Source organism: Rhineura floridana, chromosome 14 (assembly GCF_030035675.1).
Source record: "Rhineura floridana isolate rRhiFlo1 chromosome 14, rRhiFlo1.hap2, whole genome shotgun sequence".
Lineage (NCBI taxonomy): Eukaryota > Metazoa > Chordata > Lepidosauria > Squamata > Rhineuridae > Rhineura > Rhineura floridana.
The window spans coordinates 16,571,848-16,597,591 of NC_084493.1; the positions used below are offsets into that span (position 1 = coordinate 16,571,848).

At 43.5% G+C, this 25,744-nt stretch overlaps 1 protein-coding gene across 5 annotated transcripts in view; it reads right to left on the reverse strand.

Moving 5' to 3' along the window:
• The window catches only part of FANCI (FA complementation group I), a 52,284-nt gene extending 26,540 nt beyond the window's left edge, over positions 1–25,744 (reverse strand). The window contains exons 1-19 of one of the 5 annotated variants that reach the window (XM_061594778.1): positions 25,618–25,744; positions 24,308–24,431; positions 23,402–23,474; positions 22,594–22,724; positions 21,117–21,273; positions 20,959–21,016; positions 18,392–18,433; positions 17,686–17,809; positions 16,354–16,439; positions 16,057–16,189; positions 14,713–14,805; positions 14,402–14,538; positions 13,852–14,032; positions 13,160–13,247; positions 12,034–12,164; positions 10,326–10,396; positions 4,252–4,366; positions 1,844–1,966; positions 1,335–1,403 (exon numbers count right to left, since the gene is read on the reverse strand). In XM_061594778.1, the coding sequence (XP_061450762.1) occupies positions 1,335–1,403; positions 1,844–1,966; positions 4,252–4,366; positions 10,326–10,396; positions 12,034–12,164; positions 13,160–13,247; positions 13,852–14,032; positions 14,402–14,538; positions 14,713–14,805; positions 16,057–16,189; positions 16,354–16,439; positions 17,686–17,809; positions 18,392–18,433; positions 20,959–21,016; positions 21,117–21,273; positions 22,594–22,724; positions 23,402–23,474; positions 24,308–24,391 (1,896 nt within the window). In that variant the 5' untranslated portion in view covers positions 24,392–24,431; positions 25,618–25,744. The other 4 variants (XM_061594779.1, XM_061594780.1, XM_061594776.1 and 1 more) reach the window with 4 other exon arrangements.

Genomic DNA, 25,744 nt, shown 5'->3' on the forward strand with positions numbered 1-25,744 from the left:
AGTGTCTTTATGACTGACACAAGGGGAAGCCAACCAGCCCTCTGCACAGCTAGCTTCACCAGGAAACGAAGGACTGCTTGCTCCCAAATTTGATTCAATGTGGGAGTTTGTACATCTGTCCAAAAAGGGGAGAGCATCAATCCACATCATCAGTGCATCGCTCAAGATACACTCCATTTTGCCTTCTCCTTTACCTAACAGGATATTGGTTAGCATCTTTCCATCTGTTTTATTCCCCTCCAACATGCTGCTTCTAAGACTTGTTTTGGATTATAGGTTCTTTGAAGCAGAGGTTAAAGCATGAGTAGAGAACCTCAGGTCCAGGGGCTAAACGTGGCTCACCAAACACATCTATTGGGCCCTCAGAACTCCCCCCAGACCACACCCCTTTTCCCCAGGCTGCACTCCCCACTGGCCAGGCCTTACACCCTTCTCTAATGCTTTTGCCTGACAGGAGTGTGTCCTTGATCTGTAATAATAACATACGGAAAGAGCAGTGTGTGTGTGTGTGTGTGTGTATATATACACACACACACACACACGTACATACACAAACATTCTCCTGTACAAAGCTAAGAGCCACATCAGTTGCTGTACCCACTTTTGCCTCTGCCCCGCTCACTTTTTGCTTCTTATCCTGCCCACCACTGGCATGCGGCCCTAAGAAAGCTACCCATGAAGGAATGAGGCCCTTGGGCTGAAAAAAGTTCCCCGCCCCTAGTTAAACCCTCAGTGACTGTACGTTTCCCAGCTGTGGGAGCCAGAAACACAGGTATAAGTAGTAGACTACAAAAAAAAAAGAGATGAGTTGATGCATGTCCCTCCCTCGTCATCTTATGTTTCCTCTTGTTATATAAACTGCTACCCCATTGGGTAGCAAAAGCAATAAAATGTCCTATGGCATCTTAAAAAACTAACCAAAAATGGTGGCAAGAAAGCTGACACACCACATATTTGTTAATATTTAAAAGGTACTACAGGACTCTTTGCTGTGGTTCACTTTAACACCAAACCATGGTTTGATGCGATGAGAATGAACTTTAGGCTCACACCCTCCTCTCTTTATGTGTTGCAATTATTTCTTCTTTCCTGGCCTAAGGCTGCTACTCTGTCCAAACTAGCATGCCAGAACTGGAAACCAGAATAAGAAATTGGGATCAGTAATGGTCATTGGCTGTAAACAATAAACATCTGACCTGGCTGAGAAGCCAAGATCAATCAGGGAGGGGAGAGAACACATGAGCCTGGGGCTTAAACAAGTAATACCAAGCTACAGTTTGGCATAATGTCTGAACTAAGCCTATGATGTTTTGATCTTCCCATATGTACTATACCTGAGATAGCAGCATCTCCAGAATGGAATTACTCAGTTGTGAGTTCCTCCGCAGGACATCATAATAACCCTGAAAGGAGGAAAGAAAAGTAAAAAACAGAGCATTAAAAGCTCTAGTTTGGTCTATGACCATAAATAAATCAAATCAAATCATTAAAAACTCTCATAGGCAATTTTTATCACTGTAGGCAGGCCACAGAAGACAATCATGCTGCTACCTCTTACTACTACTGTCAGAAGCAGGACCTGATCCTCATAATCTCACAAAACCAAATCAGCTCCCATCTAGCAGCTCATACTGCAATGAAGCACAGCAGAGGTGGGAAAGGATGTACAACTAAAGCACTATCACACAAGACCCCAGTGCATGAACACTTATCAGATGCTTAATTAAAGACCAGGAACTTCTCAAAGCCCTGCAAATGCTAATATTAATCAACTCCCTAGACACCACTGAACCAGCCTAAGCAGTGAAAAAATTATGTGGACTACCAAGGAGATCCTCCTTACCTCATATAGCATGAATCTGACATCAGCCTGCTGACTTAAGCATCGTCTCAAGCTGCCCAAGATTTCTAGGCAGAAGGCCTCATTGGCTGCTGAATTATAGGGGGTGTGAACATCCACCTGGACCTGGAAGGCAGTAGTAGAGTCATGCAGAATCATCTCATGTTTATTATGACTGAAGCTGCAGTACTATGCACAACAGCCCAGGGAGCTGGGAGATGTTGAACATCATCGAATGTACTTCTGAGTAAACCCAATCCCATCAAACAAGCCGAAGAAAACCAGACATTTAGCAATTCATGTCCACTTAGCTTAGCCCCAAGAAGCAAAGTATGCGATACACAGCTGCAATTGGAGGAGTAATTGCATTTTCTGGAGTGAGGCATAAATGACTTAGACCCCAAATATTTGAAAGACCACCTTATTTCCTATAGACCCTCTTGGGTGTCAAGATCAGTAGAGGGAGCCCTCTTGGTAATTCCACCATCCTCAGAAGCCCGGGAAGAGGGAGTGACCCAGGAGAGGACATTCACTGTGGCAGCCCCTAAGCTGTGGAATTCCTTCCCCACAAACGTACATCTTCATATGCTGAAGACACACCTCTTTACCCTGGCCGTTGACATTTCATTGTAATTTGTTTTAAACTGTTTTTAATGTTGTCTTTTCAGTGCCTACTGAAGACCTTCATCTTTCAACAAGCCTTTTAAGTAGAGACCTTATCTTAGTCGGAATTGTTTTTAAATATGTTTTTTAAAGTTTTTTTTTTAAAAAAATATGTTTTTAGTGTTTTATCGCTTGTTTGCTGCCCCAAACTCCTTCTGGGAAGAAGGGCGGGATATAAATGTAAATAAATAAACAAATAAAGTGGTGTCTTAAATGGTTGTGACCCACCCTGAGACCTTAGAGTGAAGGGCAGGAAATAAGTCAAGCTAATAATAATAATGCCACTACCTTTTCAAAGGGTTAGGGACGAGTGAGACTATGGACTTGAGGTTGGTGTCACTAAGGGACATATACTGTATCCTTCATTCAGTTTAGCTTTCCCTAAAGGTTTGGCAAGTATCTTTCTAACCTCCAGGTATTCCAGCTTTGTAATTAAAGGTCTAGCCTGACAGCCACAAGTGACAAAGAATTCCACTGCAGACAAGTGACCAGGCTGCCAGGAGGAAAGCCTCTTCCTCCTCCCCTCCCCTGCCTGGACATGTGGCAGGCTGCAGCAGCAGAAGCAGTGATTTCTGCTTTTTCCTCTGCCAGGCCCCAGGAGGCTAATAAAACATTTTTTTGCAGGCTGCTAACTTTATTTAATAGTCAAGAATATAAAATCAATAAAAGAACAAAAGGGAAACAAGAGCAAATGTAAGCATTCTCCCATATCATTACAGAATGAGTTGACCCTGTAGTTTGCAAGTAGGGCAAGGATTTCCACTTGCACAGCAGGACTTCACACGTCTCCTTTCCCGCCCCAGACCTACCCCCAAATCTGCTCCAAAGAATTGGGCTAACCCCTAGAACAGATTTAGTGGGTATACAGGGGAGGGGAGAAAGGCCTTTGGGGCAAGTGGAAATCCTTACGCTAATGGGACTGTGATTTAGCATACTTTGGATGCAACCTTGTGAGTATTGTAGAAACGCCACCAATTCTAATTGACTCCATGCTAGGAGCTTCAAGGAAGGATAGTGGTAAACAGTTTATGGAAAGCATATCTGAAACATGGATTAAAATGAGGGACTGTCTGACTGATCAGAGGAAAGAGAGGAAGGAGTTCATGTGGAAGCTACTGTTTCCTTGTTGCAATCAGCTCTTCTGGCATCCCTGGAATTATTCAACTCTGCCAACCACTTGTTGGTTTTTATTTTGTATATTGCATTTGATAAATCAGTAAAAATAGTTTTTAAAAAATCTGCTGACCCCTGACTAACAAGACAGCCACCGTCCATATGCTTCTCTAATATTTCCATCCAACAGCAGCTTTGAAGTTTGAAATATTCTGCAGTCATTATTTACAAAGAGCCAAATTCTCAGAATGCAGATCAAGGACAGAAAGAATTGTTCTGCTAAATTAGATTTAATGGTCCATCTAATCCAGCATCCTGTTTCCAACTTTGTCTAGCTAGTTACTTCAGATCACTCACAACCACCACAAAAGGTGGTGGCCTTTCCCTGTTGCTTCTCCCCAACATCTGGTATTGAAAGGTATATTGACCCCTGCACTTGAGTGCTCTGTTAAGCTTATAGACATAGATTGCCTCTTATCCATTAATTTTAAGAAGCCCTCTAAACTGGTGACAGTGAAAGCAAGTTCCAATGTGTATATATTTAATATTTACACCCTTGTTTATATTAATTAGTGCAACAGGTCAAACAGGTACCTGGGGCTGCATGGGAACTTCTGAAAGCTTCTGGCACTTACCTGACTTGCACCAATTGACTGGCTGCACTGGGAAGAGGTCAAGCTACCCAGAACCTTAAAGTTCTTCAAGAGGAGCAGAAATCCAGCAACTGCTGACTTACGGGCATCCAGCTGCCTGTGATTGGGCGGCAGGTGAAGCAAAGGGGAAAACAGAAGAATGTAAGAAAGCCAAGACGCCCCAGGAAGCTTCTGCTGAGCGTTCTGGAGCACCCTGTACTCTACCTCTTGTTAGAACAGCAGTGCTAGAGAAACCTGCACAAACTGAATTGCCTTGAAACTTGGAAGTGGGAACCCCAAAGGTGTGTGGAATTATCAGGTGGATAAAGAACAATGCTTTTTTTGTTTAAAAGTAATCTGGCTTATTTTTAAATTTATGTTAAAATAAAAATGTATGTGCTGTACTTATTGTTGAGATGGATTATAAATAATTATGTCTATCAAGCAAACATGATGAACTTTTGCTTATTTTCCATGTCATGGATAAACACCCATTCCACTTAGTCTCCAAGTAAGCGATTTTGCTTAGTACCTAAAAGTCAAACAGAATCCATTCGTTTTACAACTATCCCTTTTAGCTCTAAAGCCATGGGTGGGGAAACATGTGGCCCTCCAGATGCTGTTGGATTCCCAGTTCCCGTGAGTGAGTCAACACACCCAATGGTCAGTGATGATGGAAGGTACGGTTGGACTTACCGTGAACGGTGTTTCTTCATGGATGCCATGAGGTCTCCACGTGGTTACAGTCCCCAATCAGCTTGAGACAGCAACCTGTCATAATTTTTTCCTGGCTCCTCCCCTTCTTACTGAGGTGATGCCAGTTCTCTTTCTTGGCTAGCTCGGAACTTCACCTCAGTGTAACATAGAAAGAAAGAAATGCAAAGGTAGAGACAAACAGAATAAGATCGGATAGCGCATAGTGCAGATGGAATTCCCAGCCCCTCATAGGGAGGGCCGTGGAGACCTCATGGCATCCATGAAGAAACACCGTTCACGGTAAGTCCAACCGTACCTTCTTTCATGGATGCCAGTGAGGTCTCCACGTGGGACGTACTAAAGCTCGGCCATAGGGTGGGTCTATTGATTAAGGACCTGCTGTAGAACTCTACGACCGAATGCAGCCTCCGCAGATGCGTACAAGTCCATTTTGTAGTGCCGGGTAAACGACGAAGGCGAGGCCCAAGTTGCTGACCTGCAGATCTCCTCCAATGGGGCATTAGCCGAAAAAGCCACTGTTGTGGCTGCCGCCCTAGTAGAATGCGCCGTGATCCCGTGCGGCACGGGTTTACTGAGTGATCTGTAGGCCAAGGAGATGCATGCCTTCAGCCATCTCGCTATAGTTGAGTTTGACACCTTGTGGCCCAGAGTCGGAGGATGGAAAGATATCAGCAGAGATTCCGATCTACGGAACTGTGCTGTCCTATTGATGTATACCTTCAACGCCCTCCTCACATCAAGGGCGTTTCCGTGGGGTGTTTAGGGTTTGGGCAAAACGTGGGCAGCACGATCTCCTGTCGTAGGTGAAACTGAGATCTGACCTTTGGAATGAAGCCAGGAGCGAACCGGAGTACAACTCTATTCTTATGGAAGGTGCAGAGGTGTTTTAGCACTGATAGAGCCTGAATCTCTGATACCCTGCATGCTGACATGATTGCTATGAGGAACGTGACTTTGAAGGTGAGTATTCGCAAAGGAACCGTCTGCAGAGGTTCGAATGGAGGTTTCCGTAGTGCGGTCAGTACTGTATGCAGGTGCCATGAAGGAAATCTGTGCACTACCGGAGGGCTAATAACGGTTGCCCCTCTTAGAAATCTCTTGAGCAACGGATGTGACGCTAGAGAAACCCCTTCGTCTACAGATAGAACAGATGGAAGTGCCGACAGTTGACACTTGAGGGTGTTAGGACGTAGACCCTGGTTAAGACCCTCCTGGAGGTACTGCAGAATATGTGGTGCAGATGCCATCATAGGATCGGTGTCGTGAGCTGTACACCAACGTAGGAAAGCTGCCCAAGTGGATTGGTATATCCTGAGCGTAGACGGTCTACGTGACGCCAGGATAGTTGCTGTTGCGTCAGGTGAGATCTATAATGCTAACAGCCTGCTCTGTTCAACCTCCAGGCAACTAGTTGAAGCCAGGCTGGGTCTGGGTGGAGGACCGGTCCCTGCTAGATCGGTGATGGCCCGGATCCTCTGTGGTGCCAGCGTTATAGTTTGTGCAGTGGTGTCTATCACCGTGCCTAGGTGTATTAGTGATTGTGTGGGGTAGAGGTGGCTCTTTAGAACATTCACTAAAAACCCATGGCTCTGTAGGAAACTGAATGTAAGCTTTAAGTCTTTGTTTGCCTGGGTAAACAACCGGGACCTGACTAGTAGGTCGTCCAAATAAGGGGAAATATGCACCCCTGCCAGGCATAGACCTGAGAGTGCTGCTGCCAGCACCTTGGTGAAAATTCTGGGTGCCGTGGCCAGCCTGAATGGGAGAGCTTTGTACTGAAAGTGTTCGTTGTTGTATGTAAACCGGAGCAACCTTCTGTGTCTGGGGTGAATTGGAATGTGCAGATAGGCCTCCTTGAGGTCTATGGATACCAAATAGTCGTGGGGTTGGAGTGCCTCCCTGATTGAAGCGATTGTTTCCATCCGGAAAGTCTTGCGCGTCAGGAACTGGTTGACAAACCTGAGGTTGAGCACCCCCCTGAACGAATTGTCCTTTTTTGCCACCAAAAAGAAGAGGGAGTATACTTTATTGGGACGGGTTCTATGGCTGAGATTTGTAGAAGGTGCTCTATTTCTTCTAGGAATGTCCCGTGTTTTTGTGGTGATGTCGGTCTGTGAGAGAAGACGAAACGTGGGGGTGGATACTGGTGTAACTCTAGTCTGTATCCATCTTTGAAAATGCTCAGGACCCATTTGTCTTTTGTTGTTGTCTGCCATTGGTTCAGGAAGTAATTGAGTCGACCGCCTACAGGTATAGAGTCAGAAGCGTTGTTGTGGTTGACGCTGCTGCCTAGTCTGGTAGGATTGTTGTCTATTCTGGTGGAATCTCTGGGGAGGCTTCTGGTTTTGCCAAGGAAAACGGGAGCCTCTGAAATCCCTCTGTTACTAAAGAAGGGCCTTGAGCCACAAAAGGAGCGCATCTGAAAAGTGGGGGTATAGCGTCGAAATGGCCTTTTTTTGTCTTTACCCTGTGAGGGCATCACTTTCTTTTTATCTTTATTGTCCACCAAAACTTCTGCCAGATTGTCTTCCCCAAACAATTTTCCGCCTGTATATTTAGCCGTGGCTAGATTACATCTGGATGCATTGTCCACATCCCAGTGCGAAAGCCATACCAGGCGTCTGGCTACCACTGCCGTGGGCATAGCCCTGGCTGCAAATTGTGAGGAGTCCATGGTAGCGTCTGCTACGAAAGCGATGCAGCGTGAGATTTTAAAATGGACTTTCGTAACTTGGAAACCTCTAGGTCTTGATTTTGGGCTAGGTCCTCAATCCACAGCAGTGATGCCCTAGAGAATACTGAGGCTGCCACCGAGGCTCTTATGGACATCGCCGTCGCCTCATGCACTCGCTTAAGTGCCAGATCTGACTTACGCTGTATTGGATCTTTGAGATGAGCATCCCCAGCCCGTGGCAAGATGGAATGTGATAGGAGAGCAGTAATAGGCCCATCTATGTCTAGGGCTCGCAACTGCTCCATGACACTGGGTTCTAAGGTATACAGTCTATTAGCCCAGTTAGTCCCCCTTTTGGGGTATAGCGGTAGTTCCCACTCCTGTTGAATATTAGTCAACAGCATAGGTGGGCACGGAATGCCCTTAGGCCCAATCTTTACGGTAGGCAGCACCATAGCCTGTCTGGAGAATGTAGGTTGTTCCTCAGAAGGAGCAGTCAGCTCCAGGGAAGCGATCACCTTTTTTAACAATGGTTCAAAATGAACTTCCAAAAATAGTCTGACCAAAGTTTGAGCCTCTGTATCTGAGGCATCAGTCCATTCGCCGTCATCCCTGGACCCCATAGAATCGGTTTCTGATAAGGGATCCTGGTGATCCTGCTCATAATATTCCCTACCCACGGCCACCAAAGTCGGGTCAGGGGAAGGCTGTCTGACAACGTGGCGTGGCCTCTTACATGGGGGGGCTGCTAGTGGCAGAGACTGTGGGCGTTGTGGGGTGTCACTTTAAGTGGTGGGACCTCCTCTAATAGCGCCTGCTTAAGTTGTTGGATTACATCAGGCGAAGATAATTGTGCCAGCGTCATCGAAGAGGTTATTAAGGAAGCTGGCATAGGCTGAGGAGAGAGTTGGGGTGGAGAAGCGGGGGGGCCATACTGCATGGGCTTCCATCACTTCGTCGTCCTCCGACCTGCTGTCCTCCAGCTGCTCCAGTAGATGGCGCTGGACTGTGGGCTCTATCGAGCACGCCTCTTGTGTGCCACTCAGAATGGCTGCCACCGCATTTTCAGCGGGAAAACTTATTGGGGAGCTGGAGGCAGTAGGCACTGGCGAAAACCTCACCTCTCGCAGCAGGCCTCCGCCTCGAGTGTTCGAATCAGAAGGGCGATGAGAGCTATGCCGCGATGTAGTAGCGAAATTCACACTCTGACGCGAGGCTTCTTGCCTATGCTCCGCCATATCCAATGTCTGCAGGGAACTGACCGCAGCAGGAGCTGGGTGCGGCCCTGATTTTTTGTGTCCCTTCTTTTTCTCGGATGGCGGGACAGACGGCGGCCGGGAACTGACTGCAGCAGGAGCTGAGTGCTGCCCTGACCCCTTATGGCCTTGCGGGGAACCGACCACAGTAGCCACTGTGTGCTGCCCTGTTCCTCTAAGGGTTTTTGTCCTGGCAGTCTGAGAAGATGGTGCTGTTTCCATATCTCAGACGGGAGAGAAAATAGGGATAAGAAAGGAAGAATAGAGATAGTAATTCCCCCCCTTTTTTTTTAACTAATTAATACAGAGTGTACAAAATCAAGTATAGAAAGAACGAAGGAAAAAGAGGAGCCGAAGGCTGATAGTCATAGGAGTTAGAGAAAACAGCCAAAGGTTGTTGCCCGAGCTGAGACAGGAACAGAACTGGCATCACCTCAGTAAGAAGGGGAGGAGCCAGGAAAAAATTATGACAGGTTCCTGTCTCGAGCTGATTGGGGACTGTAACCCACGTGGACACCTCACTGGCATCCATGAAAGAAGTTGGAGTCCCATATCTGGAGGTTCCCAGGTTCCCCACCCCCTGCTCTAAGCAGACAGAACTCCACTGTGCAAAGAACATCTGGACTACGTGCCCAAGGTTTTTGGATTATTCTCAAAAGGTAAGGAAAAGATTTAAGAATCTTCAAATCAAATTAAAACCTGATTAGTTCAACTTGGGGGGAAATTACATTCCAATGGAAGGACAGGCAACAGGGAGATTCTCTATGTTCCTCCCTCAGCTGACCTATAATAAATAGATCCCACAACAGGCAAGGTATCTGCTCTGAGTTCTCCATTCAAGGCTGTTAATATACCTCCTGGTTCATTTGTTATGGGAAACCATGGATATAAGAACACACTATAGCAAGCTTGGGACTTTGCACTCCCCCTACACTTCCCTCCTCCTTTGCATAAGAGAAGGCAACATTTAAAGCTTGTTTGCAGAACAAATCACCACCGTGTCAGAATGTGGGAAACTGTGGTATGATCAACCACTTAAATCAATATCGGAACCCAGGCATCTTCATCTGGCTCTCTCCCTAGGTCACATCCATTCCCCAGGCCATTCCCCTTACCAGATGTGGAATGTGTCCTTACTTAAACTATGGTAACTGCTTTATGATCTTGCTCTGTGTCATTGTTTTGAAGTAATTAAAATAAAATAAAATGCCTTAAGAGTCAATACACTTACAGATTTATTTATTTATTTTTATTGAGTGTTAATTGTCTTCCCAAAGCCCACACTGATCCTCTGAGAGCTAAGAGATTGTTTAAGTGATAAAAGCAGTTGGCATTTATTGCAAGTAAAAAGGAGAGTGTGCATGAGAGAGAGAATCATGGAACTCCATAGATATAAGCTCATTCTGGAAATGTTAAAAATGGCAACTTACCCAGAGAACATTGATTTGCGAAGAACAAGGATCAAGGAGTCCCTCATAGACATGCTAATTTTGAGCAGGGGCTGGCAGAAAAAGAATGTATTAGACAAGTGCCCTGCAGTTCAAATCAACAAAAGAGTTTTGCTAAAGGAGCAATAGCAGCAGGAATACCAAAAAGAAAGTGGTGAGGACATTGTTTCAACATATCCAATGGGCTAGGTCAGTAATTCACAGACTATGAGCCACAAGAGAACTGCAAGACATGGATTAATCTCCTGCAAACTCCTACAGAGGAGACTGTCCATGGCATCTCTGCATGATTTAATTGCTCTGGCCTTCCATCCTTTCAATCTGTGGTGTATCTGTGCATTATTTTCACACTAGGTGTGATTGGATCATTTATCACCCCCAGTTCAACAGAAAAATCACTAGGTATCTGCCTACAAAGGCGACATACCCCAAATTCATGCAGGAACAGACATCTTGGGAGCCCACTGTGGGACACCCTGCAGTGGCCGCTGAGGGAGCAGCACTCTAATCCTCACCAGTCTGATGTTCCTTTTTCTCAGCAGAGGTGACCTTACCCTATCAACACCAAGGTCAAGTGTCAACAAGAAACGCAGAGATAAAAAGGGATGGAAGAGTAAGCGGTCTGGGGTTTGGTTTGGTTTTTTAAATTGAGAGAATAAGAAAAGACTGAGACAGAATTCACTGAATGATGAGCAAAAAGTAACTGCTCTGAACCTGGACAAAGCAGTGAAGGAATTGGGATGGTGCCTCCTCTGGCCTGCCAAGGTCAACAAAACTGCATCAGATGACCCTGCCTGTTCTGGGCAGTGGGTGGAGACACCCAGTGTTTGGATGCCTCCCTCCAGTGGACAGAGAAGTGTAATTCTACCATCTCCAATTCTGTTTTACCCATAAGTAGGCTAGTAAATGTTTTCTGCAGGCTAGTCAAAGCTACTCAAGCTTCTGGGGGCTTATTTAAAAGCCTGATGAAACTCTTTTATTACAAAAGTTTTGCTAGCTTCCACTGTTATTTCTGGACTCAGTTCAGTGTAAGAGTTATGTGACCTTTAAAACCCTAAATGGTTTGGAACTAGGATACTTAAAGGACTATCTTCTCCAACAGGAGCTTATCCACACTTTCACATCTGCTGTGGAGGACCTCCTCTAAATCCCACACACATCCGAGTTGCATTTAAGAACATATGAAGAGTCCTGCTGGATCCAGCCAAAGCCTGTCTAACCCAGCATCCTGTTCTCATAGAGGCCAGCCAGATGCCTGTGGGAAGCTCACAAGCAGGACCTGGGTGTAACATTTGGTTGAAATGTAGAAGAGAGTATAGCGTAGACTTTGAACTCCTTGACAAGGGAGGCCGGTCTCATCTTCTCTCCAATGACCTTCTACTAGTATGCAAAAAAATTTCTAGCAAGCAACTGACCTGCTAAATCCCCATCATGTTAGCTGAAGTGTTTTATTCCATGCCTTTTTCCATTGTATTATTGTTTTAATATACTTAGGAAATTTTAAGCTGCCTTCTACATTTTTTTAAAACAGAAAGAAGCGATAGAAGTATTTTAACTAATAAATATAAGAAAAGTAAGTATATTTTGCATTTTTAACTATTTTATATAAGCTGCTCGTTGTTTTTTTGGCAAGTTACTTTGAGAACCTTTTGAGCTGAAAGGTGACTAATATAAAATAAAATAACTTTACCTGCACAGCCTTAAGTAACCCTTGTACTGTGTCGAGAGGCAGGAATGACAAATGATCAAAGGCCTCTGTGATTTTGGAAGAAGAGTGCTGAAGGATGAGGGGAGCAAATATAATAATACCGGACAATAGATCTGAAAGAGAAGATAACAAGAGGAGCTGCAGCCTCCTATAAGGTAAGGTAAGAGGAAAAGAAGACCCAGATGTCAGGAGTCAGGGATCGAAAGCAAAATGCATTTGTCCATAGGTTCACAGACCAAGAAAAGGGCTGCTGCACTTGTTATGAACCCACCTTCAAAAAAAAAAAGTACAACAGTGAAAGATAAAAAGGTCAGACAACTTACTTCTTCCCATATGTACTCACCAAGGAGTGAGGGTCAGATCCTTAACATGTCACACTAGCACCAGAAAGACCCAAGTTCAAATCCCTACTCAGCCAAGAAACTCAGTTAGTGAGCTTGAGTCAGTCTCTCTCTCAACCTAACCTACTTTACAGGGTTGTTATGGAGATAATATGGGAGTGGGAAGATGGTTCTGTATGCAGCCCTGAGCTCCTTAGCAGAAAGACAAGAATTTAAAAAGAAACAAGCATTTTTAAGATCACCTTCTGATGCTTTGCTCCAGATACCTTCTCTTCAGATATAACATAGGTTTCCAAGGTAGCACCCCATTACTGGATTGCACTCCTAGAGAGCACCTTCACAGATACCCTTTAGGTACCAGGTTTAAAAATGATCCTATTTAGCAGGCCTTTGGAAGGCTCTAATTAGGTATAGACTATTTCTTGATGATAGCTGCTACAAACCATTGTTTTTTATATTTCACAGTGATCTAGTGTATCTTATTTTCTTTGCATATGCTCCCTTGGACATTTCTATATGTGAAAAGGCAGGGGTTTAATTCTTTTAAAAACAACAACAACGTACAATAACAGTAAGAGACACAACAGGGTGTGTGTACTAAATAAAATGTGTACTTCTCAAAAATAGACAACTATGGCTCTGGATGAAGGATGCGCTATCATTTCTCTGAAGCAGAGAGAAAGGGAAACAAGCAGCTGTTTTACTGAACTGTGCAGACCTGAGATTGTCATTGCAATAATGTGTCCCTTTGCTCATTTCACAATTACCTATGAAGTGGCTGATAGGGGAGCCTGCATTTGTGATGACTCTATTCAGAACCTGTTCCAGTATTTCACTCCTTATTGGTTCATGGACCTGGAAGAAGACAATACATTTTTTTAAAAGGCAAAATTTTGTCCATGTAATTTCAGGAATTTAGTTAATAATCTAATACATGCATAGATCTACTTTTGAAGTTGTAACCAGACTTACAAGATTTATCAGGCTGTAAAAAGATTTGCTCCAATCCTGCTGCAATGTTTGACATGGCCCTACCTGAGAAGCAAGTGGGAGGAGGAGAAACCCTCATCAAGAACTCCCCCTCCCGAACTGAGGGAAAATGGATCATTCAGTTACTCCTGATGCAGACACAGGCAGAATTACCCACCCTGAAAATGAGGTTGGTTGTTCCATGTCACTACTGTGCACTTGGCTCAGTCCAATCAGGGCTTATACCCAGAACTGTGACTCATGCAAGGACACACAAAGAGTGGGTAATTCCTTCTCTGACTCTGTCTAAGAAATGAATTTCCTTAGATTTAAGAAAGAAAAGTGTGGTTCTAATTTGGCTCCAACTTAAATTCATTCCTACTTTAATGGGGGGGATTATGCCTGAATTATCAAAAAGTTGGAGAAGTGAATATCAACGAGAAAAATGACAGCTCTTTCCCCACAAGGACATATAGTGCCATCTCCTTACCTTGAAGGTTTCCAAAAGGATATCAGCTCCCAACTTACATGCCTGCTGGGCTGGAGTTTTAGAAAGGCCGTGGTTCATTTCCATGGCTTTGCCCCCTAAAGATCTTTTTGGCCCATAGGAGTCCATGAGGATGAATCCAAGATCCACCAGGCCTTGAGTCACATGATCCCAACCAAACACACTGGATGAAACCATTCAGAGGAAGAGAGCAACATTGAAAAGAAAGTTTACTTTTTATTCACTTACTTACAGGCTTCCCATAGGCATCTGGTTGATCAGTGTATGAAAAGGATGCTAGATTAGGTGGGCCTTTGGCTTGACCCTGTAGGGCTTTTTCTTAGGTTTAAGTGCATTCTTGGGCATGGGCAGAGCTGCCATTTCTGCAAGCCAACAGTTCTTGATAGTATCTCTGGGTCTCCACTAACTGAATGTGTGCATTGCTATCAAAGCCATACAAAGACTAATGTTGGGGGGGGGCAGGGAAGGAGAGTAGAATGGGGAGAGCTTCTTCCATTAACTGTTCTCTGTTGGCGGGGCTGCAGCAACTCACCTGTTCGCCACAACTTCTAAAACCATGGCAGATATATCACAGTGTTGAGGGGCCAAATCCTGTAGGAACTTGGAGCCCTGAAGAAACTGCTTGTCCTTGAAGCATTTCATAACTGAAGATTTCAGAAAGTCAAAAACCTGAAGCACAAATGTGAGTAAGCAAGAGAAACTATGCTTGTCCCCATTTCCACAAGCGTCTGGTTAAAACCGAACACAGAGTGAGCAAGCTTGCTAACAAGAAGCCCAGTCAGCACACCTAACATTGTCTATCAGACTCACTGATGCAGTCAAGCTCTAGAAAGGAAGACATACCTGCTCTTCAAATCGGTGAATTCTGGCCACTGAGAGCAGAATCGTTACACTGAAAGGAGACAGGATCTTGCTAGGATCCCCTTGTTGCTCAGTCTATGAAGCATCAAGCAAACAGAGCAAGTTGGAAAGTTTCATATTTATAAGGAGATTCATAGAGTGAATGTTTCATTTAAAACTACATTTGAAATACAAATTCAGAATAATAGACATGAGCTTTCCTCTTTTCAACAGACTTGGTTTAACAGCCATGCCACTGAATCTCTGCTTCAGCATGTAATTTATTCCACATCAAGCCTTATACCAAATCAGACCACTGATTTGTCTAGATCAGTATTTTCTACAATGACTAGCGTTGGTCCTCTGGGGTTTCGCACAGGGTTCTCTCCTGGCTACACCTTGAGACGGAACTGATTAAACCCAAGACCTTCTATAAGCAAAGCAGATGCTCTGCCACTGAGCTTTCCTGAACCTCTCTCTGTATGAGGCGCAAGCCAAAGAGCAGAAACACTGCAGCTGTGAATAGGCATGCCAGTCATGCTTATTCAGTCTCGCCTGCCTGCAGATAACTCATACACGTGGAATAAAATTGGCTCAGTTACTCAGGCTCATAGTTCTTAGCTTTGTTTCGTTTGTGTTCAACTCTTCTAAACAAAAGTCAAAAGCCCAGTTTGTGCTGTGATGGCAGAAGCCATCACAATATCCTTGAAACCCCCTCTGGATCCTTGCGCCCCAAATACTTTTCTCTCCATAGCTTCAAATGAGATGGGGATGGCTAGGCAGTAGAGCTGGTTCAAGATGCAAACAAACATCTGTCAGGAAAAGTAAGAATTGCATCCGTATGACCAAGCGAGACACCACTGTGTGAAGTCTTTCATGCTCCTCATCATTTCAGGAAAAAAGAATCTAGCAGACAGCAACATTCCCAAAGAAGCCATAGTATATTAAGCTAGGAACAAGGCCCATATTCCCTGCTCAGCTCACCTGCCAGCTTCAGCAAAGTAATTTTGGTTCAACAAAGTTAAACTACAACTCTCTAATTCAGACATAAGGAAGTGTGGCTTAAAATACCCAGGAACACAGTGCCAAAGAAAGCAAGCAATTCACCCAGTTGAAAAGGATTACAGCAGATAAGAGCTCAGAGAATTCTAGGATTGACTGGCATGCCAAAACACAATTATCTTTGGTCAGAACAACATCCCATGGTGCCATTGCCAATCCTGGGAGCCTGTTATCAACACCGATCAGCTATAAATGCCTTTTGGATGAGCAGATCAACTCTTAACACTACCATCACTTGAGCGTCAGTAACAAGCTCAATCTCAGCTTTATTCTACATTGTCATACCTTTAAGTATTTTATTAGCTCTTTTCCTAAATCCTGGTCCAAATTAATAGCCAGCACAATGTGCAGAATGATGGTGCCTTCCACATGACGAAGTTGGTCTAAGGGCACTGTTGCTTCTTCGAGGTCCATTGACCTGAAAAGAGTTGGTCACACAGAGACCACAGATACAAAGACAGTTGTAACAGAGATGCAATAAGGACAGCCTCACAAAAACATTTACCCCAGAATCAGGTGTCCTTACTGGAAACAAAGTAACAAATATCATGGCAGAAAAAGAAAATATGAGAAAAGACTCACTCGGAATCTCTCTGCTCTTCTTTTTGCTTTTTATCCATCTGGTTGAGAAAGTTTATTATTCCTTCCAAAACATTTTTCTTGCTACCCTGAAAGGTTACAAGATAAAGTAAACAGAAAGCACATTATAATATTCCAGTAATGAAACACAGTAACAATAAGAATTCATACAAACACTTGGGGAGAGACTGTAGTTCAGTGCTGGAGTACATGCTTTGTATGCAGCAGGTCCCTGAAATCAAGATTACTGGCATTTCCAGTTAAAAGGACAAGGTAACAGGAAAGGCCCCTGCCTGAGATCCCGGTGAGCTTCTACTAGTCAGAGTAGGCAATAGTTCGACTTGGTACAAGACAGCTACCTACAATTTGGGGGGTTGGAGGAATAGTAGGGTGCATGGTTTGCATACAGAAGATCCCAGGCTCAGTCCCCGGCCTCTCCAGTTAAAAGGATCGGGTAACAAGTTATAGAAAAGATCCTCTGTCAGAGACCCTGCACAGCTGCCACCAGTGAGAGCTGACAATACTGTGGTAGGTGGGCAAATAGTCTGGCCTGATACAAAGCAACTTACTATATCTTAGAGTGTTCAAAACACTTTAGAAACATCATCTCAGTAATCCTTGAAACAGGTAGGAGAGTATTATTCCACCCTACTGCAGAGGGGGGTGGGGGAGCGAGGCTGATAGAGAGTGGTTTGCTTAAGGCCCCCTAGGGCACGGGTAGCCAATGTGGTGCTCTCCAGATGTTACTGGCTATGCTGGAAGGCAGCACATTGGCTATCCCTGATTTAGTAAGTACAGGGAAGTGGGAAGCTTTGAACAGAGGCATGCCTGGTTCACAGCCCACTCTCTTAGCCAGTATGGTACACTACCTCTCAAAGTTTGTTTCATTTTTAACATCAAAAATACAGTCCTGGCTTTTCTTTGCAGCTTCTGAAGGCTGCAAGAATCAAAAGCATTACAGTTTTACACGTGTACAATCCATGTGGGGTATTTCAGTTCAAGTTCAGTGCATTACAGGCTATTTTCATGAAGTTGACTTGAGATGCTATTATCGTGGCATTCCTCATCACTAGTCACCATAAAGTCACCAACAGTGGGTTTCAGGAGAAGGGGATAGAAAACTTGTGGAAGATATCCATTTGAGTGGACTGGATTTCCTTTGTAGCTGGTTAAACTGGAGGTGGCCCTTCAATCACAGAATATAAGGTCATTTGCAAACTATGAAGGTATGGCTGGAACTCTGATCTGAGCCATCCACAGAAACAAATGCATGCCAATTGCAGGGTCCAAGTTTTGAAATTTGGAGAGCCTGACCAGAATTCCCAAAAGCATTACCTTTGCAGAAAGCAACAGCAGCTGATAAACTAAAGGAGGGATTTCCTGGAGGTCTAAGTGACAGAACATCCTCAAGACCTTTTCCACCACAAACTGCAGCTCTTCTGTACTCAATGGGACATCCCTGAGAAGTAAAGAAAAACATAGCCTACGTCATCTCTCTGAACATCAGTCAGAAACATCACCAGAGAAGCCAACCTGAACATTAAAACCAGCTAATATTTACTTTTATAGCCCACCTTCCTCCAAGAGCTCACGATAGCATGTATGATTTTCCCATCCCCCATTTTATCCTCACAACAATCCTATGAGAGACTGTGATGGTCCCAAAGTCATTCACAGAGCTTCATGGCTGAGTGGGAATTTTAATTCAGGTCTCCTTCCTCCTAGTCTGAAACACTAACCACTACACTGACCCTCAAACAGTCTATCCCTACATCCCAGAAATCACACTCCAGGAAAACAAGACAAAATCTGAACCACAAGTGCTCAGTAAAGGCCACCATTGGCAGTCGGTTCAATCCAAAATGATGCAGTCTTGGATCCAAAATCTTTCCTGCTGAAAGAACACTTGGCCAGCTAGATCTTCTAAAGTCCAAGCATGGGTTATGACTGACATACCTAGCACTAGTCCTCTCTCCTCATCTCTAACAGTGAACTCCAAGCCAGAAATAGAAAGAAAAAACTGTAGAGATTAAGCAATTACCTGAACATGGAGGTGAGATGAATCACGTATTGAGGACCCCACCTGCCCAAATAAAAATCAATCAGGTAATTTGAAAATAGAAAATAATTGCTAATAGAAAATACTTCCAGAGGAGTAGCTGTGCTATAGTCTATTGCGGCAAAAACAACAGTCTTGCAATATCTTAATGACCAACAAATTTATTATAGCATAAATCATAATGGCATAAGCTTTTGTACATGTGATGAAGTCGATTCTAGTCCACAAAAAACAGAAAACACTAACCCATCCAGAATTTGATTTATGATTTTGCCTGATAATTCATGTGACTATATTAAATAACTTGGTCTTCCAGTGTGATACGAACTAATTTTACCAGTTACTCTGAAACATTTACAACATCTCTGCCCTGAGGTCTGTTGACAAGATAGGAGAATCTGAACAACAGAACAAAAACCTATAGAAGACTGGAGAGCCTCTCAGTAGAGATTCCTGTGTCTCTCCATTATTATCCTCCAGCACAGAGTGAGACTTTAATAAAAAAAAAAAAAAAAACCAGAGCAGGCCAAAGGGGTGTAGAGCAGTGTTCTTCCTACACCCGGGGGGGGGGGAGGAAATTCACATCTAGATCCCCAGATGTTGTTGGACTACAACTCCCATGATCCCTTGACCAGTGGCTAAGCTGGCTGGGGATGATGGGACTTGTAGTCCAAGAACAATTGGGGACCCAAGGTTGAAGAATGCTGGTGTAGTGGGTGGGAAACAAAGCCTTGAAGTCAAGCAGAAAGCTCTGCTGTGATGAGACACATGAGACTTAGTCAAGTGCTTATAAGAAAAATTAACGGATGAGCATTACCTAGCACAACCATTGCAAGGACTGAAATTTTATTGTGGCACCATCCATGTACATGACATTTTGCAAAATAAAAGTGGGGAAGAAAGAGAAGTCTGTGTCCCAATGCACTTATAATTGGATTAAGGTGCCCTTGAGAACGACTTGGAAATTTCAACTGGTTCAAAATGCAGCAGACAGGTTTCTACATGAAAAAAGTTTCACTGGTTGCCAGTTTGTTTCTGGGTCCAATTCAAGGAGCTTAATGCCCTAAATAACTTAGGCCCAAAATATCTGAAGGAGTGCCTGTTTCCCCACAGACCCTTCCAGGAGTTAAGACTGACAGAAGGGGTCTTCTTGGTAGTTCCACTGCCCTCAGAAGTTCGGTGGTGGCAGCTTGGGAGAGGTCAGCCCCTAAGCTGTGGAGTGTGTCTGGCACTTTCATTGTATAGGTTTCATCTTATGCTGAAGACGCACCTCTTTAGCCTGGCCTTTGTCACCCAAGATATATATGTTCAAGACCCACCCTATTTTTCTAATTGTAAATTGTATTAACTGGTTTTAATATTGTATTTTCATATTGTTACAGCCCGCCCTAGGCCCTTACGGTGAAGGGCATGAGATAAATCCAATAAAATAATAATACACAGAGTTTAACATTTAACTCTGTAAAACATAGCAAAATGCCATAAAACTGGTGCGTTCTGAACAATTCTCAAGCAACAGAACTGTTTATAAAAATAAAATATTTTAATACACGAGTAAATGCTAGCAATTAAAAATGCATATAAAAGTACACATACAATAGTGCACATATTAATACACAAAAGGACAAATTCTATGCAGAATCCATGTCCATACAAGGTAAAGAATGAAGAAATCAGAACAATGCCAATCTGTAATCCTGAAATAACTAATGAACAATGTCCTATCAACAAGACTCAATACCCAGGAAATTCAAAGTACGTATTTTGGCCAGACGCATTTCGACTGAAAAGTCTTCTTCAATGGCCTTGCAGATGGATATATATTAATATTGATGTTTATTTATTTATTTCATTTCATTTCATTTATAAACCGCCCGTAGCTAATAGCTCTCTGGGCGGTGTACAAGGTTAAAATACAATATTACAATAAAATCAATAACAAATAGCAGCAAAATGTTAAAACTAGAACATGAAACATGAAACATGAACATTAAACATTAAAATGCCTGGGACCATAGCCACGTCTTAACCTGACGCCTGAAAGAAAGTACCGTAGGCACCAGGCGTATCTCCTCTGGTAAGCTGTTCCACAATCCGGGGGATATTGTTCTGGGATATTGACTGATAATTGGATAATATGTAGATTCAATGTACTCATTTCCTTTCCTCAGTCATTTCTGAATCCCATTAAAAGATTTTTTTTACCAACACAACTACATATTACATATAATCTACATTGTTCATTAGTTAATTCAGGATTACAGATTGGCATTGTTCTGATTTCTTCATACTTTACCTTGTATGGACATGGATTCTGCATAGAATTTGTCCTTTTGTGTATTAATATGTGCACTACTGTATGTGTACTTTTATAAGCATTTTTAATTGCTTGCATTTACGCATGTATTAAAATATTTTACTTTTATAAACATTGCTTTCTATACTCACCTTAACTCTTCGTAGCAGCATAGTGTATATGTTAAGGTAGATTTTAACTCTGCAGTTCCCAAGCAACAGAACTGAACATGACCTGGCAAAGACATGCCTACCTGCTGGAGCACAGTGTATTGATCAGCTGTTTCTTAAACTCTTCTCCACTCAGCTCACCTGAAAGGGGGGAGGGGAAGGGAAAGCAAACAGTACAAGGTCACTTAGGACAAGTTGCTAGTCAATGGAAAAGAAGGGAGAAAGAAAGAAAAGGGCTTACCTGCCCCATAAACAAGCGTCTCTTTAGCTGTAGCTAGTGCAGTCAGAACTGTAGGAAATAGCTCCAAAGACCTGGCACTGAGCAGGCCGCCTACTTTGATAGCTTCAACAAACAAATTGGCCAGGTCAGCCAGTGCAGGGCCTGGCAGTTCATGAGCCTGAGAAATGAGGAGCAAGATACGAGAACAGGCATCAAGGAGGCTCCAGACAAAAATAATAAGAGTCAAGGAAATGTACTCTGAAGTTGCCCGTGAAAGCCGCATTAGAAATGGCTGCTGGTATCCACGTGCTAGAATATCATTCTTCAGGAGAAAGGAAGTAACACTATCATGTATTACATGCCCCATCAGCCAATAAGAAATGGAAGGTCTGGAATGTTCAAACTACCACAGGATACAAGCTACCGTTGCCAACGATAAAAATGCACGCATGCGTGCGTGCAATACTATCTTTACAGGGTTACCAACCCCCTTTAGTCCCCTGCTCCTTTACCTTTATCAGAAGCCTCACATGCAGAAATGAAACTCACAAACAGATGAAACTTTTCTTGGCATGGAGATAAGTGGTAGGAGAACCATCACTTACTAAAGCACAGTATGCGGAACTGTTGTCAAAGGCAGAGGAGCAATACCAGTATGTCGGCAGCCCTATATCTAGCAATAGTGATTTCGTCACAAAGGAGATGGACAGAGCAATCCTATGGAGAGTGTGTGCATGTAGAATCTGTGGCAGAGAAACAACAAATTCCTAAGCCCTACTGGTGTGTGCCAGCAGGAACAAAAAGGGTGTGTGTGTGTGTGTGTGTGTGAGAGAGAGAGAGAGAGTGTGTGTGTGTGAGAGAGAGAGAGAGTGTGTGTGTGTGAGAGAGAGAGAGAGAGAGTGTGTGTGAGTGTGTGTGTGTGTGAGAGAGAGAGAGAGAGAGAGAGAACAAATGCATGCTACTTTCTTCCTTTTCCTGTGGCAGTTGGGCTTTTTTTTTAATTACCACCACCACCACCATTCCATTGATCACAATAAGGAAGGGTAATAAACTATGCCAGCTCTAGGGCTAGCATGATTTTGTGGCATGTCTGGGAAACAAGGAAGCTTTGGATCCTGCAAATTCACAGCATCCTCCAACATGTTCCCATTTCTGGCTCCCACACACTCTGAGAATCAGCGGCAAGTCAGCAATGGCAGCATAAGTTTCCGCTGTCATACTGGGCAGTCCTCTCCCAGTGGAGATAGAGGTCCACAGTTTCAAATGGCCTCTTACCCACCCTTCTCAGTAGTTTAGAACTGCTTCCTAAAGCTACAATCCCATGCAATGACTTGAAAACCAGCCCCGTTACATAAAATGCATGTTCTACAAAATGCTTAAATATGCGTAAGGTCAGGATGTACAAGAAATGAACAGAATGTAATTTAAGCCTGTAATTTCAAAGTGAAAAGGAAAGGAACCGTCATAAAGAAACTAGTGTTAATAAATTCATTCCTACCTTTAACATAAGCAGCCTTATAATCTCAGATGCAACTTCCACGTGCAGGTCCCCGGATTCCACCAACTGGACACAATGTTTGTAAACACTGAGCCTCCTGACAACTCCAGTCTGTTGGAAGCAAGGAGAACCTGGTGTGGAGTACAAACAGAAACCAAAAAATGAAGGAAGTGACTTGAATATTTTAAGACAGATTTTAGGCATACAAGAACAGCTGCTGGCCTAGACTTCACCAACTCTATTGGTGGTCTCTCAGTATTTTTATTTGACCATTTATTCACTTTCTTCTGTGCAATTTGAACAGCTAGAAGGTTTTAACTCAAAATCTTGCCAATTCCTACAGAAGTGGGTCCAAACTAAAATATCCCCTTACCTATCCTATATTTTTATATCTGTCCACCAAAAAAAAAATCAGTTGTGTCCACATGGAATTACTTAATACTAGCATATTCAAGTGGTACTAAGATGAGGAAACACAACTGCAAGAATGAATTCAAAGAACTCTCCATACCACCTCTGCTTACTACTGTATAGATTATAGAACATTATTTACAGCCCAATCCTATACTTCTCTTTTCGGAAGTAAGTCCCACTGAGATGTTGCGCTTACTTCCAGGTAAATGAATATAGGATTGCAGCCATGCCTGTGTGCTTGCTTAAGGCTCCAATCCTAAATCCATTCAACAGGACTGCGTAGACATGGTCAGGATTGCACTGTAAGATATCAGTCTTGCATGCACAACAGCTGGGTAAAACAGCTAAGGACAAACATTCAGAGATCACTCTGTCACAACCCATTGCATGGTACCTTTGAAGATTCCTCTCAGAAGGGCACCAATTTCCTTCCCCCTCAGAGCCTGCTTTGTAATTAAGCCACTCAACTGCAGAAAGAAAGAAGGGGGGAAATGCAACTCATTTGTCATCACTTTAAGCTTTTATATCTGATTTTAGAAATACTACATGTAACCAGGTACCAACTTCCACACAACTAACAATTAAATTTACCCACTTCTTAAAGCCCACAGGAATATTTACTATCCATTCACATTGAGTCATTTGTGGCTTAACAAATCCAAACTCCAGCTTTTATAAACTTCCCTGCCTGCTCCTTGCCTGGAGTAACTTGTACAAAATAATAATTACATCTGTATATTATTGTCATAATTGCCAGAAGGAATCCTCTCCTAGGGATTGGGGGGAGGGGACATATGAAATACAAGGTATAGCCCAGCCACAGATTTTACCATTTTGTCATATGCAGGCCACTTCCCATGGCTATGGGCCAGTACATGGGCAGAGAAAAAAAGAAATACAAAGAGAAGCATAAATATCTAAAGACTTGCAAGTCATTTGATTAGCAAACTATGAATAAAGTCCAGTTAACGGTATACAGAAACCTCACAATTTGGACACAAGTCTAGTGATCATGAAAGCCAGTGATGGTGGATTAAATGCACTAAAGAGAATGAGCAATGTTCAAATGAAGGAATAGGATTTACCAAGGGATAGGGAACCTGTGGTCCTTCATATGTTTTTGGACGACAACTCCCATCATCCCCGATTACTGGCCATGCTGGGTGGGACTGATGGAAGCTGGAGTCCAACGATGCACGGGGGGGGCACAGGTTCCCTGTCCCTGATTTTCAATCAGTCCAAATACAATCAGCAGTTTTCCCCCAATTAAAATGCTGTGGGAATAACAAGAATAACTCACCTCATTTTCTTTCAGGCTCTGCAGGCATGCCTGAAGTCGCTCCGATTTTTCTTCATCTGCTAGGACCAGAATTTTCTGGTCCATTGTAGCAGTTGGCAACAAAAAAAACCCAACAACTTGTGATCTGTAAAATTAGCAAAAACCGTTTTTACTTATAAAGACAAATACAGAGACCTCAGATTATCTCCAAGAGCAAGTTTATAACAAGCAGCAGTCAACACATTTGAATGCATGCACACACACAAGCTCCCCTCATATCCAAAAAAAATAACATAAGTGAAAAGACTTGGGTGATTCCATCCTGACACGCTGGTTATTTCTGTGTTTTCGTAGGTTGGGGTAAGTGAAGGATTATTCAAATGCACAACCCTCCCCTCAGTCTGAAGCGTTAAATAAAGTCCAGGAAAAACTTTATTCACACAGTGGTACTGTAAAGACTAGCAGTCTTATTATGGATGTTAGCCTTCATCAGTTGTACTGTATTACGTGTTATGCTCAGGTGGAAGATTATACGCATGCATGCACACAGATACAAAGGGCAAAATTGTAAAAAAAATGTGTTCATATAATGAAATGCAAAAAAGTTCAACATCTGGTAATTTTCTGTAAAGCTAATTGGAACTAGGAAGACACAGCCTCAAATCCCACCCCAGCCACAAAGCTCAACACTCTTAGCCAAACCTGCCTCACAGACTTGTTGCAAGAACAAAATAGGGGGGGGGAAGAGATCACTTATGCCACCTTAAGCTCCTTGGAAGAAAAATGGGATATGGAACGTAACAAATAAGAGGCACTCTCCACATGCTCAGGCAGACTCTTGACATTTGCCATGTTCCACGTTTGGCTCAAATAAAGCCCTAAAAGTTATCTGACTTTTCTTTGTGGCAGGCGGGGGAGACTAATGGCCATAACTGAGAGCCAGTGTGGTGCAGAGGTTAGAGTATCAGACTAGGATGTGGGAGACCAGGGTTCAAATCCCTACTCAGCCATGAAGGTTGCTGGATGACCTTGGGCCAGCCTGATCTGCTTCACAGGGTTGTTGTGAGGATACAATGAGGAGAACCATGGATGCCACCTTAAGCTCCTTGGAATAAACGTAGGCTTTAAATATGTAAATAAACAAATAACCCCTCAGACTGATAACGCCCCCTCAGCTATGAGCCCAGTGACCTCTCGCCCTATTGGCTGGCAGCCACGTGACCCCCTCGCATTCTCAGCTCCCTCACTGGTTAGCTGCAGCCACGCACTGTTGACCCTCTTCCTCGTTTTGCCTTAAGAGGCTTTGTACCTGCCCTGGCGCGAGATCTCACCTTCCTTCCTAACCTTCCCGACCACCGAATCTCCCGCCAGGAACTCCGTAGGCGTCGCCCACAGCAACAGAGCCCGCCTCTTCCGGCTAACATCCGTTTCCCTAAAGAGCCTTCACCTCACTGTCAG